The sequence below is a fragment of the Polypterus senegalus genome, chromosome 7 (assembly GCF_016835505.1).
Source record: "Polypterus senegalus isolate Bchr_013 chromosome 7, ASM1683550v1, whole genome shotgun sequence".
NCBI lineage: Eukaryota > Metazoa > Chordata > Cladistia > Polypteriformes > Polypteridae > Polypterus > Polypterus senegalus.
Window position 1 is genome coordinate 166,282,612 of NC_053160.1, and position 20,196 is coordinate 166,302,807.

The following is a 20,196-nucleotide window of genomic DNA, read 5'->3' on the forward strand; positions in this document are numbered from 1 at the left end:
GAGGGAATTTGGAAAGAGTACTAATTTCAAATGTTTTTATAGTATTTCCTTAGTAACCTAGATTCATTTTTCATTTATGGTTTGAAATATTGAAAATAAATATATTTTCAACAATATTAAATACATACATATTACCTTGTTTGACCCTGATTGAATCTAATCACACTTTATTATATGGTGTTGTCACTCTGTATCAAAAACAACATTGCAACTGACATACTGAAATCCATTTTTACCTGACTAAATATTTTAAAATTATATTATTTAATATGACATTTAAAGTGCAATATTTCTAACCAGGGCTTATCCACACTCACTCACACTAGCCAATTTTAGAGTAAACATTTATCCTAAATGCATGCATATCTTTGGAAAGTGATCTGGAATTAAAGCCAACACAGACAGTTGGAGAAAGTGCAGATTTCATAAGAATAGGGTCTGAGCCAGGATTAGAAACCTACTGTCACACAGTTTTATGGCAGCAGTGCTAACCACTGAACCTCTATGTCACCAAGATATCGTACATTAAAAATGAATTTTAAGCCAGATGGCCATATTCTCCATACCTGTAGTAATAATTTATGTCATGTTTTCTGTTTTTAGAAAACATTGTCTAAACTGAGGTTAGTTAATTTGTACTTACTTCTGAATAGTTTTTTTAAATTGTGTAATGCTTAGGAGAAACAACTCCTGCTTGGAAATTTCAAATTATTCCTTGGATACTGTACCCAGCTCAAATCCCTCTTCACAGACTAACAGTAACAAATATACATCACTGTGGATTACAAAAGAGCAACATGCACTGCAGAAAGAAGAATTTTTTACCTTGACGGCTAAAGATGTTACATTTCATTATGAAGGTATGCTCTGGAGATTTACTGTCTGCTGTTAGAATAAATGTGTTATCAGAGTGGAATATTTTTTATTGTATTTTATTAACAGAGTTAACTCAGTTGTTTAGTGCTATGGAAATAAAAAATATTATTATTATTATTACTCTTGTCTCTTTCTTTAAAAATATATAAATTATAAATGCTTTTGAAAATACACCACTTCCTTGTGTAGGTTACTGTCATTACTGTCCTTCTGCTATGCAGAGATTCCAACAATATTAACAAGACTAAAAACATTTTCAAAATACTAATTTCACTGTAGTTTTCAGATAAACTGTTTCAGACATACTTGCCAAAATTTCATATTCATCATGTTTAATACCGTATTTCATTATACTGTACTTTTCCAAAAATGATTAAATATTTTATGGCAGTAAAATGTAGGAAATGATGTGCGGCCTGTAGGGGGAAATAACAGCACCCCAAACTCCAAACACAATTCCACTGACTCATGTCCCAGGTTCAAATAAGAATTTATTTGTAAAGAAATACCTCTAAACAGATATCTTCACAGGGTTCACAACCACAGTACATTTTTTTCCCCTTGTATCTCTTGTTCCTCCTCTTCTCTTTCCAGGTGATCTTTATCGGTTCTCCACACCCAACTCCAACTTGTCTGGGTGAGGCAAAGCAGCTTCCTTTATGCCAGATCCAAGAGTACTTCTGGTGCCACCACAGTGCCTCCTGAAGCACTTCCAAGTCAGGCAGAACCTCTCCAAAATGAGGAATGCTCCTTCGCACAGCTCCCTATGACAGCACCCAAGAAACCCACCAGGGCCTCCCTTTGAGACTACAACTGTCATGCAGCCCTGTAGGTGTACACATGGGAGATTTACCAGAGAGATGTTACCACCTATCCCTTTGGGGAAGCACATGATCTTGGGAGGCTGCTTCTGCCATCCATCCATTATAAAGGCCTCCTTTCATATCTTCTCTGACAATAGTTATGATAAAGGCTACTACTGGCAAGATGCCAATAATATATATATATGCTGTACATACATCTTTTTTTTTATAAAATACAGTTTTAATGAGTAAGGTATTAATCATGCTGTGTTTAAATTTAAATAATGGTAATATGTGTATAAATCATCTTTAACATCTTTTTTCACTTCACAGATCTTTTCTTACAGGAGCACGTAGTGTTTCAAGACTACCTGTCAGCATTTTCTAGAAAGATGCCACGGCTGTATAATCTCCTTGAGAGATTAAAAACATTCATCGTTGAAGATCCCTTGTCAATCAATGAAAAAGAAATACTGGACGAAATTTTTTTTAGGTATAGGTATTTGCTAATTTATAAACGATCACCAGCTGTTTCTTATGCTGCTGATTTAAACTTTTTCTGTTACATATTGTAGTTGATTTAATGATGATTGTTGGAGCATGTAAATGTTTCTAGAATTTTCCACATTGTAAAGATCACTTTTTAACTATGAAATCATCTTTAAAAATACCAAAATATCTAATAAAGTAAAATAGAAACAAGGTAAAGTTTATGTTTACAATTCTTGTTCAAAATGAATTCATAAAATACTTTTAGGTTTTTTTTCCCACCATTTCTCAGTTGTGATAAATTCTTCACTAAAAAGTAACCTTTTCAAGGATCAGTAGGTTGATTTCTGAAATAATGATGAAACTTAGTTATTATGTGCATTCTTATTAATGAAAAGCTTACAAATTGAGTTACTGTACAATGCATTTTTTCATAAAAAGTGTGTTAATAATAAAGATTATTTGCTTTTACACTGAGATGCAGAGCTTTAAGATTGTCAAAGAGTTACTAATTGTAATTTCTTTCATTTGCAGAAAGTGTATGAGGTTTACTGCGATAAATAATGGGAGCAAACAGCAGAACAGAGGAGATAATCATAAAGAATTATGTTGCAAATTTCCTGTGCTTATTGATGAGGTACAGAAAACAAAGAGAGATCATTGTTTTAAGAATATTTGTGAAATTATCCATCTTAAATTGATAAAATTTTTCAAAAGCACTAAATTAGCCTGTAATAAAAATATATGTAAAAAAATATTACATGTCTGTTAAGTGAAACAAATTAAAGTGACATGTCTTTTAAAAACAGCAGCAGAATTTCTTGACCTGTATTAACTATTCTTATGATAAAATATTGTATGTAATTTGGGCTCAGATCAAAGTTCTTAATTCAAATTAAGGAAATTAATATATAACACAGTGTAAACATCCGAGTTGGATAATGGATGGATGGATAAACATCAGAGCATGTGTATGTGTATAATTAATATACAGTTTATTTTTACAGTCCTTTATGCTGCCTAATATTTTGGAATTATCTAACCCATTTGAGAAAAAATTAAATATCGGAGTAACAGAACTCAAAAATATATTGGGAATTATGGGTGAAATAATGCAGGAAGAGGGCGCATGGAAAGATACTCTTAAAACAGGTAAGAATAATTTGAAATGTACTGTAGATTGACAAAGTAATTGTAGTCAAACATTGATAATATCACATAAAGACAATTGTAACAAACAATAGGTAGAAGACTTTTTGAGAATTCAGCTCCTGATTCACTGTTTAAAGACTTCCATGTTCTGAATTAGTAATTTTTGTCTTTTCATATTTGTCTTCACATGAATTATCCAGTCAAATGTATTAATGTATTCATACTAATAGGTTTTTCTACTTGCAAGTCATGGTGAAAACCACTGGAGTGTTGTTTAGCATAGATAAAGGGCTTAGTTGAGGATTAAGAGGAAAAAACACATTGCTAACTAAATAACATATTTCCTTCTGGTATGGGAAGAAAGGGTACAGTGAACATGTTTACAGAGGGTGCCCTCATTGTATAAAGTGCAAAGGAACCAAGTTCATGAAGATATGTTTGACAAATGAAACTAAGGTAAATGATATCTTTCAGGCCAAACATTTACTACAGGGGTTTCCCAGAGCTGGTGAATGCTGACTGTTATAGAGAACAGGTAGCACAAAAACTTGACTTGTTAAAAGAAACACAAGTCAAACCAAGTAAGTTTTATTTTTCATAACAATCATTGAGAAAACTACCACATTAACTTTGTGTACAAACCTTTTGTATGCCACTCAGATAGATCATATTGTCTTCCTTATACAATCTCTCTTCTGCAGCTGGCTTGATGTTTTATTTATATCATAGCACTTTTGGCAGAGGTAGCCCTTCAGAGAGCATCTATTTGCAGAGCTGCAGCATCTTGATGTCAGTACAGTTTTAGGACATGACATCAGTGCAGTTTTAAGTTTGAATACAAAAGACAAAGCTTTTATACACATGAATAGAAAAGTAAACATCCATCCATCCATTATCTGACCTGCTATATCCTAACTACAGGGTCACAGGGGTCTGCCGGAGCCAATAACATCAAATGGCTATTGCACAGTAGTTACATTTTATTGTTAGCTAGGTACATGATTAACAGAACATGAAGAATGTAGGCAGCAATCTCCTTAAACCCTAACAACATCCTAAAACTGCCATTCTAAAAGAAAGCTAACATTCTGTCCTAATACAGCACTGAGGTCATTGGGCCATTCACACCCTTAACCTTAACTTCAATCCTAAAGCAGGTCTGATGTTATGTCCTAAAACTGCATTGACTTAATAGCAGCTTTGCAAATATATTAAACCAGTAACGGCACACTGCATGATAACTGAATACACTTGACTTGAACATTCATAGTTTTCCTCCTCTTTCTCTGTATGTTTAGCATTCATTTGCTCAGAGGTTGATGTGCTTGCTGCTTCATGAGCAGCTCTTTTCCCCACCCTAGCGGCCCACTTCTTCTCTTCTTTCGTCGACATCTTTTCACGTTCAAACTGATTAAGTCAGTGTTTGAGTTGCAATTACTTTGTAAGTTTAATTAAATTTTTCACTTAAGCTGGCACTTAAGTCTTTAATCTGCCTCCAGAATGATTTCAAATATGAAGAGGTAGGGGCAGTGATGGCGAAGGCGGTAGGGATGAGAATGGCACCCATACACATGCGCCATACGGCCACCCTGCTGGCCACTGCTGAGAGTTGATTCTACAATAAAATAAAAATAAAAAGAGGAATAACCTTGGAGATCAATCATCACCCCAAAAGCGGATAGTAGACGTCATGTAGTATATGTGTACCAGATTTCAAGTTAATAGGTCAAACAGTTTGCAAGTTACAGGTGATTTAAAATCCTGGGTTGATTTGTTTTCAATCCTATTTTTTGTAAAAATTTATATATTTGTATGGAATGATTACAATAAAATCAATAAAATTAAAAATAAAAAAAAATCCTGGACAGACAAACAAACAGCCACAGTAGCGTATTATATAAAAAGATTGCATCAGATGGGGGAACAGGTCATATTAATAAGATCATAAGTCTGGATAACAGGATATAGTGCTGTCTTTGGAAGGCTAACCAGACTATGGGTCATCTTTGAATGACATCCTGCCATGACGGAATCTTGTAACTGGAAGCTTGTAGTTTACATATGGAGCATGTTTTTGACCACTTACAGTATCAGAATCTATATGGAATACCCTTTTCACGTTCAGGCTCAAATGTATATAATGTGTGATTGTGTCGTATAATTATTTTCCTTCCTTTTCCTTTCCTTCTCTAGGTACTAACACAGATACCAAGCATACATTGGAACTCTCACAATATTGTCCTTCTTTTAAAACTAGAGAAGATATGTCAGAAAATATAATTGACGTATTAGAACAGATAGATCAAGGTAAGTGGAATCTGGTAATTATTCATAGTATCATTATACTCTATACTGTTTATTGAAGTAATTTCACTTCACAATTATATTTATTTTTGTCTTTTTTACTTATGAAAATGTTTTTTGCCTAGCTGTATTTTTGTGAAGTATGTATGACTTTCAAGTAAATCTGGAAACTGTATATGTTGATTTCTATGTTCCTAGGGTTACACTTAATATTTAGATAATCTATGTGTTTCATTTTTATGAAAACACTTTAAAAAGATACAAACATGAGAGGTAACTGCAGTTTATTTCCAGATTCCCTACTGCAATGCAAAACTAACTATATTAATATACAAACATTATTTTTCACTGTGCTGTATTGGTTGATTGACAATTGCAATTATATTCATAAAGCAAAAATTGAATGTAAAGTGTAATTCTATGATTATAAAGATATAAATGATCTCTTTTAATTCCGTGTAACCACTGATTCTATAAATTTCACATAGTCCAACTAATAAACCAAAATGTTTCCCTTTATTAATAAACTGTTTTATCAGCAACTGTAGCAATATTTTTTTTATTTTATTGATTTTATTAGAATCACACATCATTCCATACCAATAAATCAATTTTTACAAACCTAAGATCAAAAACAAATCAACCCCCACCCCTGAGAAAGAGAGCTAAGCCAGCAGAGTAAAACTTAAAGCTAGTAAAAATAAGTAAATAGATGAATTAATAAGTGAATAAAGATAAATGGAGAAATCCTGAGTGCTTTAAAAGCTTATTCTAAAATGTTATTGATCAGATCCTGCCAGGTTGTGAAAAAGTTCTGCACAGATCCTCTAAGTGAGAATTTGATTTTTTCCAGTTTCAAATAGTATATACAGTAACATCAGTTACCCACTGACTTAGAATAGGAGAGTTAGGATTCTTCCAGTTGGGCAAAGTAAGTCTGCGTGCCAATAGTGTAGTGAAGGCAATCACAGTTTGTTTGCCCTTCTCCACTTTAAGCCCATCTGGGAGTACACTAAACACAGCTGTTAATGGGTTAGGAGGATTGTGACACCAAGGCTGTATGATAGGCATTTAAAGATTTTGGTCCAAAATGATGTTAATTTGGTGCAGGTCCAGAACATATGGCCCGGTGAGGCTGGAACTTGCTTGCAATGTTTGCAGGTTGGATCTTGCCCTGGAAACATTTTGGACAATTTTAAGCGAGACAGATGTGCTCGATATATAATTTTGAGTTGAATAATTGTATGCTTTGCGCATAAGGAGCTCAAGTGGATTTACTGTAGCGATAATTAGTAGCAGAATTGTTCCTAGTGTTCTACCAGTGAAGGAAGTGGCAGAATTTAGTAAAAATACTAGACAGTGAGAGAGAATTGTAGTCTTTTAAATAAGTTAAATAAAGAAAAACAAACACATGTGAAAAAATAAGCCCAGAGAGAAGCAGAGTTCAGATACTGATTGCCACCATATTTATACTGGAAGGTACTATATAATAATGTCATTAGCTGTGACAGTTACAATCATTTGACATACCTGGGAGGGTGTTGTTGAAAATTAAGTTGTGAATGTAAAATTGAAATCCACATGCCTCAAACCCAGTTAAAGAATGTGAACTGTTACCAACAATCATCCATCCATCCATTTTCCAACCCCCTGAATCCGAACACAGGGTCACGGGGGTCTGCTGGAGCCAATCCCAGCCAACACAGGGCACAAGGCAGGAACCAATCCTGGGCAGGGTGCCAACCCACCGCAGGACACACACAAACACACCCACACACCAAGCACACACTAGGGCCAATTTAGAATCGCCAATCCACCTAGCCTGCATGTCCTTGGACTATGGGAGGAAACCGGAGCGCCCGGAGGAAACGCACGCAGACACGGGGAGAACATGCAAACTCCACGCAGGGAGGACCCGGGAAGCGAACCCGGGTCTCCTAACTGCGAGGCAGCAGCGCTACCACTGCGCCACCGTGCCGCCCTACCAACAATCAACAAGCACAAAATGATGCTGCCCATGTTAAACAAAATGGTGATGTATAATATAAACAAAATAATGAGAAAGAATAATATCAAGCAAAGAATAATTCCCAAAAAAACAGGAATATATATTGATAAAGGTGTATTTAGAAATCATAACATCCACAGTCATGACATGACTCCTATTCCATAACTACTACTACTTCTCTCGGCTGTTCCTATTAGGGGTTGCCACAGCAGATTTTTTTTTTCCATATCTTTCTGTCCTCTGTCTTGCTCTGTCACACCCATCACTTGCATGTCCTTTCACACCACATCCATACACCTTCTCTTAGGCCTTCCTCTTTTTCTGTTGCCTAGCAGCTCTATCTTTAGCATCCTTCTCCCAATATACTCAGCATCTTTCCTCTGCACATGACCAAACCAACACAATTTTTTGTGATTCTTCGCACCCTTTTCTTGTTATTTTGACCACAATTTTGGTTCATGTTCAAAGCTTTGGTGCTTAATATTTAAAAGACTCACATGTGCAGCCCTCTGCCTGGCTTAAGACTTTCTTTTGCTTGTTACTTAAAGCAAACACGTCAATACCTGGTCTTTGACCTCAATAAAGCAATAATTTAGTCTTTAAGACTTGTCATTTTCCATTTCTACTTGCACAGTCTTCCATGATGAAAATATCTTAATTCAAAGAGCATGAGTAGTCAACGAAAAGGCTTGACATCTTCATCCCAGTTAAGCACTTATGGAGATTCTAGAATAACTTTCTAGATCATGTTCAAAAATTTCTCATTGTAGAGTGGGGATTTGGTATAGATTCTACAAGCCAAATCACGTTGTAGCTCATGGTGGCTCATTAATAATAATAATAATAATAATAATACATTTTATTTAAAGAAGGACTTTCCTTTTGTTTCATTAAGACTGTTAGTTTAAGTATTACTTCAGTTTATTTGTTTCCTATACAGTATATCTATACTAATAAAAGGCAAAGCCCTCACTCACTCACTCACTCACTCACTGACTCATCACTAATTCTCCAACTTCCCGTGTAGGTAGAAGGCTGAAATTTGGCAGGCTCATTCCTTACAGCTTACTTACAAAAGTTGGGCAGGTTTCATTTCGAAATTCTACGCCTAATGGTCATAACTGGAAGGTATTTTTCTCCATTAACTGTAATGGAGTTGAGCTGCAATGACGTGGGGGGCGGAGTTTCGTGTGACATCATCACGCCTCCACGTAATCACGTGAACTGACTGTCAACGCAGTGCGTAGAAAACCAGGAAGACCTCCAAAAAGCGCTTAAGAAAACATGCATTATATAATTGAGAAGGCAGCGAAACAATAAGAAGCGAGCGAGTGACATATACTACCATATTCATGAGTGCTGCTACCTCGGAAAGAAAGCACGGTGTAAACCTAAACTTTAAATTAAGTTCATAGACAGGCTACTGCTGGCGTTTCACATGCCCACAGGTAATGCGGGATACAAGTTTAATGAGAGGACGAGGATATAAACGGGAGTTTTGATCACTTTGTAACTAAGTTAAAATTGTAGGTGAAGGGGTGTGCTTATGCAAATTCCGAGACTGTGTTTGTGGGGGATTGACAGTTAAGGCGGGTGGGGGAGTCACGTCATCATCTCCCCGCCCATTCATCCCATTTCACTCTGAGCTGAGCTCTGCAGCTAACGCCGTCTTCAAGCAACCGTCAGACTGCCACCAAATACTCACAGAAAAATCCACAAGTTAATACACACGCTCTCTCTAGAGTTTCTCCACACTGAATCCTCCAGGCACTACTTACAAAAGGTTACATTGACAATCGTGTTACGCTATTTTTAAAATCTTTCCTTTTCTTAGCACAAGCACAGCTGAGAAGCTTCGATGCATGTGCTCCATAACGTTAAAAATAATGCATTTAATCACACTTTGCATTACAAGCAAAGGGGAGCTTTTGTCAATGCATGATTTCCTGGTACACGATTACATTGATCAGCGCATCCCGATTCATTTTACCCTCGCACCACCTTAGTTTGAGAAGAAGTATGAAAAATATGAGGTTAACACAGAAAAACAGATCACCAATTCAAGCTTTATGAATAATCGATTCGCCATCAATAATTGTTTTGGTAAAGCCATCCTCCTTCCATTTTATAATTTTTCCGCCATTAGCCATGATTAAATGAACGGTAAATAAAGTAAGAGCAAAGCGAGGTGACTTATTTAGGCAGGCATATATATGACAGCAACACTCATGACAATGTCAATCATGTTACGTTATTATTAAAATGTTTCCTTTTCTTTTCATTACTTCTTTAACACACTACTTCTCTGCTTGGTAGCGGGTATTTTGCTATATATATATAATATATGAATGACCTCCAAAAGCGCTGAGACTTTTGATATCATGAACGTGTCTGCAAAAGGGTCTCCTGCCCAGCAAAAGTCGAGCAGCCAGCGTGCATAGCTGTGCCGGCCTTTGAGACGCTGACTGCGCTTCTGCTTTAAGTCAAAGTGAGCACTTTTAATTTTTTTCATCCTCCCCCTGCGCTATAGCCCAGACAAGTGCAAACACAGGACCCCTTTTCTACACCACGGCAAAATAATATTAAGGCGATTCACACTTTCTTTTGCATATACGATTATGAGGTCCTAAACTCGGATTATGAACACGCACACGAGTGGAGGACTGACAGTGCCATCACAGCCGATTAATGGCGAGGACGTCTCACCAGTCTACACAAGACCCACCGCGACTGTCCCCAAAAGGCGATCATAACGCCAGCGAACACATCTCTCTATACTATATAAAAGAAAAGGCAACTTTCCTTTCTTTACACCTCTTTTCCTTTTATCCCAAACCAAAGCCTTTCTCTCTTAACACTGCAGAGGACACAAAACTAATTTTCTTTAAATGCCGGTAAGGCACATTACCAGAGGCACAAATTTGAACGTTCACATAGAAAATGTAATTTCTATACCACAGCCGTCGTGTAGCGCTTTCAAAAGGGATCTACTACGAGAGATGATCCATATACATTTTAGCTGCTGTTAGTTACTTACCTGTTGTGTTACACAGTCTTTAAAATGTAGTTTACCCACAACCACTCCAGTAGTGCTCAATGTACCTGTACTTCTTAAACGTTAATGTTTTACTGTTTAATAACTTATAGACTATATTTTATTATTTTTCCCTTGCACTCAGTGACCAAAGCTATACACACACATATAGACACATACAAACATAAACACAAGTATATGTATGTGTATATATATGTATGTATGTGTATATATATATATATATACACACACACCCCTATCTACATATATATATATATATATATACACATATATACACACACACACACACACACACACATACATACATACATATATATATAATTTGTGTGTGTGTATGTATGTATGTGTGTGTATATATGATGTAGATAGGTATGTATATATATATATGTGTATATGTAGATATGTATATAGATATGAAGATATGTATGTGTGTATATATATATATATATGTGTATGTATATATATATATATATATATATATATATATATATGTATGTATGTATACATATGTATGTATGTATGTATGTATGTATGTATGTGTGTGTGTGTGTGTGTGTGTGTGTGTGTGTGTGTGTGTGTGTGTGTGTGTATATATATGACAGCAGCAATCCAAGCTGTGAGAAAACAGTAAAAAGGAGGCATGTCAGACGTCGTGGTACATTTTCTGATGCAGCTAGACGAAAATAACTTTGTGACGCTGCCACCAAATACACAAAACAATTACTTTGACAATCATGTTACATTATATTTAAAATGTTTCCTTTTCTTTTTCATAACTTCTTTAACACATGACATCGCTGCAAAGCGTGGGTATTTTGCTATATATATATATCACAGCGACACTCATAACAGTGACAAAACAATTACATTAACAATCATGTTACGTTATTTTAAAAATTTTTCCTTTTCTTTTTCGTACCTTCTTTAACACACTACTTCTCCGCTGCGAAGCGCGGGTATTCTGCTAGTCTATAGTAATAAAAGGCAAAGCCCTCACTGACTGACTGACTGATTCACTCATCACTAATTCTCCAACTTCCTGTGTAGGTAGAAGGCTGAAATTTGGCAGGCTAATTCCTTACAGCTTACTTACAAAAGTTGGGCAGGTTTCATTTCAAAACTCTACGCTTAATGGTCGTAACTGGAACCTATTTTTTCGTCCATATACTGTACTGTAATAGACTGCAGCTCGATGGCCGTGGGAGGTGGAGTTGCGTCTCGCGTTATCACGCCTCCCACGTAATTGAGTACCTGCCCATATAAGGTAAATATTTGCGGGTCAAGGACTGTGCTTAGCATATTCATAAGTAAAAATATCTGAATCACAAACTGATGTTAATTATATTTTGTCCATGAATACTTATTAAATAATTCCAAATAGTCTGTCCACTTACTTTCATAGCTTTTCCGATGGTTGTGCTGCTTCCAGGCATATATTTTCGTATTAAAGAATTTAACCAATCACATTTCAGCGATCATTTGTTGCTAGGCAGAGAGGACTTCACAATCCGTTGTACAGGCACTCTAACACAGAATAAATGTCGATTAACCTGTTGCTTCAAACAATCAGATTTTGAGTTGGTGTCAGTATGGCCCTCTAGCAGGCGTACGGCAACGTCACCGTATTCAGACCCATTGATTAGATAGAAGCCGCAGGTTCGACTTTCAGCATAAGTTTCGATGGCGATAGAAAGGGACTTTTTGATGTAACTGAGGCGCACGGATAATCCGTATGACAGAGTGATTGAACTGTTTTTGAGGAATGAGAGGAGGATGGATTTTGTTTACAAATAATCCGAATTTTTGGTGAGTAAAATGTTGCGATTTTCCTAAATAATATTGCAAGTTTATGAGTTACTAGCAAAATACCCGCCCTTCGCAGCTGAGAAGTAGTGTGTTAAAGAAGTAATGAAAAAGAAAAGGAAACATCTTGAAAATAAGGTAACATGATCGTCAATGTAATTGTTTTGTCACTGTTATGAGTGTTGCTGTCATATATATATATATACTAGCAAAATACCCACGCTTCGCAGCGGAGAAGTAGTGTGTTAAAGAAGCAATGGAAAAGAAAAGGAAACATTTTGAAAATAACGTAACATGATTGTCAATGTAATTATTTTGTCACTGTTGTGAGTGATGAGTGTTGCTGTCATATATATATATATATATATAAATATATATATATATTTACACACACACATAAACATATATATATATACATATCTATACATATACACATATATATATACACACACATATATACATATATATATATATATATATTCTAATTTAATTTTGCATAATCAGTCTAGACCTAAGGTCATGTTTTCTGTTATTAATTCTATTGTCAATCCCCCGGTACACACTGGGTCAGTTGCTTCTGTTGCCCTTTGTGAAAGCTTGAGATTTTTAAAGACAAAGTAAGTAAACCTGGTCTGAGAGCCCATATCTTCTCTACCAAGCAGCCTGCTCCTCTGCCGTTGTCTATGTCTTGGGATACTTTTGAACCAGTCTCTATACAGTCACTCAAAGATACTATTGTTAAACTGAAGCCATCCTCCTCTCCATATGACGCTATCCATCCTAGATTTTAATACAAATCATTGATTCGATCGGACCGGGCTTAGCGTCCTTTTTTAATAAGTGCCTCTCAACAGGCGTGGTTCCTTCTAATTTGAAAGTGGCTACTGTTACTCCCCTCCTCAAGAAGCCTTCACTCGATTTGTCAGTTTTAAAAAACTATCGCCCTATCTCGGTCCTACCATTTCTTTCTAAGGTTTTGGAAAAGATTGTGTTTTTCCAACTTCAATCTTTTTTTGCTTTAAACAATTTGTTTGAGCATTTTCAATCTGAGTTTCAAGCGGCCCACAGTACCGAATCAGCCCTCTTGAGAGTGTTAAATGACATCTTTTTAGCCACTGATACGGGGGATTCTGTGGTCCTTGTTCTATTAGATTTATCAGCTGCTTTCGACACTATCAATCATTCGATATTACTAAATAGACTAGAGTCCTGGGTGGGTCTTTCTGGCACAGTTTTAAAATATAAATAAATGTACAGCACTTTGGTCAGTCGTGTGGCTGTTGTAAATGTGCTATATAAATAAACTAAACCTAAACCTAACCTAAAACCTATATATATATATATCTACATATATACACATACATATACATACACACATACATACATACACAGACATATATACACACAAATACATATATATATATATACATACACACACACATATATAAACATATATATACATATACATACATATCTACATATATACACACACAGCTATTTCGTATCAGTGCAATACGCTGCTTGTTAAAACAGATAACTCCCGCTATTACGTGCAAGTCTGCGTGGATATTATGAACTATGGTATTTGTTCAAGTTCTATTTAAATTTTAAATAGAAGGAATTTTTATTTAGTCGACAGAAATATCTTTGGTAGGAATGGTAAAAACAGACAGGAATATTATTCCTGAATAAATCAACTCAAACCTTAAACAACTTATAATATTTTGCTCTCCATAAAAATATATCCTGTCTAAATTATACAAGTTAGAAATAAAGTAAACGTTAAAAGAACAAACATTCAAATTTCTTTACTCTTATGTAATTTTATATAAAAAATAAACTTAGATTTTAAATATCCCAAAAGATTTTGCTCTCCATAAAAATATATCCTGTCAAAATTATACAAATTCAAATACGAACATGCTGCATAACAAAACCTGGAAATATAAATAAAATGTGTTCCTTTCAGCAATAACAAATCAAATCATTCAGTTGTCTTTGCTCATATGTCATTTTAGAGCTGGACGCCTGGCATCTTTTTTTGGTAACAAGTTCGTTTATGTTTGGTGTGATGTTCTGTGTTGTGGAGATTCTCAGGATGGATTGCAGGTGCTCATCAGTGAGGCGACTCCTGTGTGCTGTTTTGTTAGTCTTTATCACTGAGAAGAGCTTCTCACACAGATATGTGCTACCAAACATGCACAAAGTTCGAGCCGCATGTAGACGGACTTTTTTTGTTCTTCAAAGTCAAAATACCCACGCTTCGCAGCGGAGAAGTAGTGTGTTAAAGAAGCAATGGAAAAGAAAAGGAAACATTTTGAAAATAACGTAACATGATTGTCAATGTAATTATTTTGTCACTGTTGTGAGTGATGAGTGTTGCTGTCATATATATATATATATATATATAAATATATATATATATTTACACACACACACATAAACATATATATATATACATATCTATACATATACACATATATATATACACACACATATATACATATATATATATATATATATATATTCTAATTTAATTTTGCATAATCAGTCTAGACCTAAGGTCATGTTTTCTGTTATTAATTCTATTGTCAATCCCCCGGTACACACTGGGTCAGTTGCTTCTGTTGCCCTTTGTGAAAGCTTCTCGAGATTTTTTAAAGACAAAGTAAGTAAACCTGGTCTGAGAGCCCATATCTTCTCTACCAAGCAGCCTGCTCCTCTGCCGTTGTCTATGTCTTGGGATACTTTTGAACCAGTCTCTATACAGTCACTCAAAGATACTATTGTTAAACTGAAGCCATCCTCCTCTCCATATGACGCTATCCATCCTAGATTTTTAATACAAATCATTGATTCGATCGGACCGGGCTTAGCGTCCTTTTTTAATAAGTGCCTCTCAACAGGCGTGGTTCCTTCTAATTTGAAAGTGGCTACTGTTACTCCCCTCCTCAAGAAGCCTTCACTCGATTTGTCAGTTTTAAAAAACTATCGCCCTATCTCGGTCCTACCGTTTCTTTCTAAGGTTTTGGAAAAGATTGTGTTTTTCCAACTTCAATCTTTTTGCTTTAAACAATTTGTTTGAGCATTTTCAATCTGGTTTCAAAGGCCCACAGTACCGAATCAGCCCTCTTGAGAGTGTTAAATGACATCTTTTTAGCCACTGATATGGGGGATTCTGTGGTCCTTGTTCTATTAGATTTATCAGCTGCTTTCGACACTATCAATCATTCGATATTACTAAATAGACTAGAGTCCTGGGTGGGTCTTTCTGGCACAGTTTTAAAATGGTTTCAGTCATTTTATCTGATAGAAAATACATGGTTAGGCTAGGAGACTTCTCCTCCTCGACGTCCTCTCTCTCCTGTGGTCTTCCTCAAGGCTCTGTGTTGTCTCCCACTTTATTTTCTCTGTATATGCTACCTCTAGGCTCTATTTTTAGAAAACATGGGGTATCATTTCACCTTTATGCTGATGACACACAAATTTATTTACCTTTTAAGAAAAATGATCCCTGGCTATGAATGCCTTGTTATCTTGTTTAGATGAAGTTAAATCTTGGCTATCCCAAAACTTCTTATCTTTAAATGAAGAGAAGACTGAGGTGATAGTCTTTGGCCCTTCTGAACATATGAAGGCCCCGGAATTTGACCTGGGACCTTTATCAGCTTTCAGGTCTTCACAGGTTCGGAATCTGGGTGTCCTGTTAGATGACTCATTAAAACTTGACAAACAAGTCTCTGCCGTGATCGGATCGAGCTTTTATCAGCTTCACGCTTGCAAAAATTAAACCTTATCTCACTAACAAGACCCTGGAGATGGCCATACATGCTTTTATTACATCTCGCCTCGACTATTGCAACTCTCTTTATTATGGCATCTCCAAATCCCAAATTGCCCGTCTTCAATTGGTCCAGAACGCAGCTGCTAAATTTCTTTTAAAAAAGAAAAAAATGGATCATGTGACTCCGCTTCTGAAGTCCCTTCATTGGTTGCCTGTTCAAGTTAGAATACATTTTAAAATCTTATTATTTGTTTTTAAAACACTACACCAACAAGCACCCATCTATTTATCTGAATTGCTTCACCAATATACCCCCCTGAGAAGTTTGAGATCCGGTGATCAGAACCTTCTTTTAATTCCACACTCCAGACTCAAGCGTAGAGGTGACCGTGCTTTCTCGGTAATTGGGCCTCATCTTTGGAATGATCTGCCTATTGAAATCCGAATGGCTCCTAGTCTGACTATTTTTAAATCTATTTTAAAAACACATCTGTTCTCTCTGGCTTACTAGGCTTTATTTTGCCTACCTAGATGTGTGTAAGTGTAGATATATGTATATGTATAGATATATTTATACAAATTATTTTTATGTGTTTCTGCTGTGCTTCTTTTGGCTAAATCAGTATATTTCTATTTGATGTGGTTGTTTCTAAATGTACAGCACTTTGGTCAGTCGTGTGGCTGTTGTAAATGTGCTATATAAATAAACTAAACCTAAACCTAACCTAAAACCTATATATATATATATATATATATATATATATCTACATATATACACATACATATACATACACACATACATACATACACAGACATATATACACACAAATACATATATATATATATACATACACACACACATATATAAACATATATATACATATACATACATATCTACATATATACACACACAGCTATTTCGTATCAGTGCAATACGCTGCTTGTTAAAACGGATAACTCCCGCTCTTACGTGCAAGTCTGCGTGGATATTATGAACTATCGTATTTGTTCAAGTTCTATTTAAATTTTAAATAGAAGGAATTTTTATTTAGTCGACAGAAATATCTTTGGTAGGAATGGTAAAACAGACAGGAATATTATTCCTGAATAAATCAACTCAAACCTTAAACAACTTATAATATTTTGCTCTCCATAAAATATATCCTGTCTAAATTATACAAGTTAGAAATAAAGTAAGCGTTAAAAGAACAAACATTCAAATTTCTTTACTCTTATGTAATTTTATATAAAAATAAACTTAGATTTTAAATATCCCAAAAGATTTTGCTCTCCATAAAAATATATCCTGTCAAAATTATACAAATTCAAATATGAACATGCTGCATAACAAAACCTGGAAATATAAATAAAATGTGTTCCTTTCAGCAATAACAAATCAAATCATTCAGTTGTCTTTGCTCATATGTCATTTTAGAGCTGGACGCCTGGCATCTTTTTGGCAACAAGTTCGTTTATGTTTGGTGTGAGGTTCTGTGTTGTGGAGATTCTCAGGATGGATTGCAGGTGCTCATCAGTGAGGCGACTCCTGTGTGCTGTTTTGTTAGTCTTTATCACTGAGAAGAGCTTCTCACACAGATATGTGCTACCAAACATGCACAAGGTTCGAGCCGCATGTAGACGGACTTTTTTTGTTCTTCAAAGTCACCAAAGCGCCGTGCAAACTCAGTGCGCTCAGTTTATCAGCAAAGTGCGTATTTGGGAACACCGTAGTGACGACTTGGTTTAACATTACTTGGCAACAGGAAAGTGGGGCAAGTTGCACTGGTGCATTTGTGTCTCCCATAAAAGCAGCTTCACTTGAAATCACTTTGTGATTGTGCACGGTAAAAGCGTCCGCTGAAGTGTCAGATTCTTATTTAATTCTTCTGCTTTCTGTATCTTCTGCATTGCATTCAGGTCTTTCAGGTTACCCTGATGTTTTGTCTCATAGTGCCGTCTTAGATTAAATTCTGTAATTACAGCCACATTAGCTCCACAAATGAGACACACGGGTTCAGTAAACATATACTCAGCCTCCCATCGGTTTTAAAGGCTCTATTTTCAGAATCAACTTTTCTCTTCAGCATCGTGTGAGCTAGCTTCGCAATAACTTGCAGCATCATAAGCTAGACTTGATTAACGATGTAAGTGTTCGCAAGGCAGCTGAAGCGCTGCATTATGGGATCTGTAGTTTATTGTGTTACCAGCGCTTCATATACCGGGCCATTAATAACAATAATACAGTATATAAAATGATCTCGCGGGCGGATATAATTACGCCGGGCGGATGTGGCCCTGGCCCTTGAGTTTGACACATATGGACTAAATAGAACTTGAAAAGATATATTTTTCAAATGTGATCGCAATTCAGATAGAGTTGACGCACTACAGCCTGCATGCCTCAATAAGTCATCCTCCCTCGCTCTTACTTTTTACCGTTCATCTAATGAATACACTGAGTATGGCTTTACCAAAACAATCATTGATGGCGAATAAAGTATCCATTATTCGAGTATGTAGATCGGGATATATATATATATACGGAGCGTAGTGTGTTAAAAAGCTAGAAAAGAAAAGGGAACATTTTAAAAATAACGTAACATGACTGTCAATATACAGTATTTGTTTTGTGAGTGTTACTGAGTGTTGCTGTCATCAAGGATTTGATTATCATTATTTCTTTCAATCAGGTTCGTATTTGTAGGATGTGTTGTGTTCAAGTTACATTCCGTGTTTGTCAATCGTTGTAAAGATGACAGGTTTCATTCATCGATTCGTTTCTTACTGCATCAATAAACAGCTCGTCTTCTTCTTTATCTGAGACCTGACACACTGCATGCACGGGTTTTTTACACTGTCTTCCTTTAGCGGGACATTGACTATTTCCAACGTGTGCTTTGTTTCCACAGTAGCTGGATTTATGAATATGCTTGTATGTATCAGGCGCTTCATATTTTTGCTGCCTTTTCAATTGTGTAATTGGTTTTGTTCAGCTCTTTGGAACTGTTGCTTTTTCTGTGCACTGCGTCAGTTCCGTGAGCCGCTCGGTGTACATGCATCGAAGTTCCCAGCTGTGCTGGTGCCATCTCGTGCTATGTCCATGGCTGTATTTAATGTTACCTTAGTCCTGGCACTTAAAACTTTCTCTCGCAGTTTCGCTGAGTTTGTGCCAAACACCACCCTGACCATCTCATCTTCCTCTGCATAAGCACAGTCCTTCACCCGTGAATATTTACCCGTGGCAGTTTGCTATTGGATTGCCGCTGACGGACGGCCTTATATGGGCAGGCACTAAATTACAAACGCCAGCGGCAGCCTGTCTATGAACTTAATTTAAAGTGTAGGTTTACATCGTGCTTTGTTTCCAAAGTAGCAGAACTCATGAATATGGTTGTATATGTCACTTTCGCTCGCTTCTTATTGTTTAGCTGCCTTCTCAATTATATAATGCATGTTTTCTTCAGCCTTTTGGGTCTTCCTGGTTTTCTATGTACTGCGGGATTGCGTGGAAGGCGTGATGATGTCACACGAAACTCCGCCCCCACAGGTTTCAAGCTCATCTCCATTACAGTAAATGGAAAAACAGCTTCCAGTTATGACCATTACGCGTAGAATTTCGATATGAAACCTGCCCAACTTTTGTAAGGAAGCTGTAAGGAATGAACCTGCCAAATTTCAGCCTTCTACCCACACGGGAAGTTGGAGAATTAGTGATGAGTCAGTCAGTCAGTCAGTCAGTCAGTCAGTGAGTGAGTGAGTGAGTGAGTGAGTGAGTAAGTGAGGGCTTTGCTGTTTATTAGTATATATATATATATATATATACATACATACATACATACATACATACACACACACACATTATATATATATATCTATATCTATACTAATAAAAGGCAAAGCCCTTACTGACTGACTGACTGAC

The 20,196-nt window shown here is 36.1% G+C and overlaps 1 protein-coding gene across 1 annotated transcript in view; it reads left to right on the plus strand.

Annotated features, from left to right (window-relative positions):
- Positions 1 to 3,268: 3,268 nt before the first annotated feature.
- Positions 3,269 to 20,196, plus strand: part of LOC120532087 (protein shortage in chiasmata 1 ortholog-like) — a 42,918-nt gene continuing 25,990 nt past the window's right edge. Inside the window, exons 1-2 of the mRNA XM_039757990.1 lie at positions 3,269 to 3,320; positions 5,514 to 5,627. Of these exons, the coding sequence (XP_039613924.1) occupies positions 3,269 to 3,320; positions 5,514 to 5,627 (166 nt within the window). The remainder of the gene's footprint in view (positions 3,321 to 5,513; positions 5,628 to 20,196) is intronic.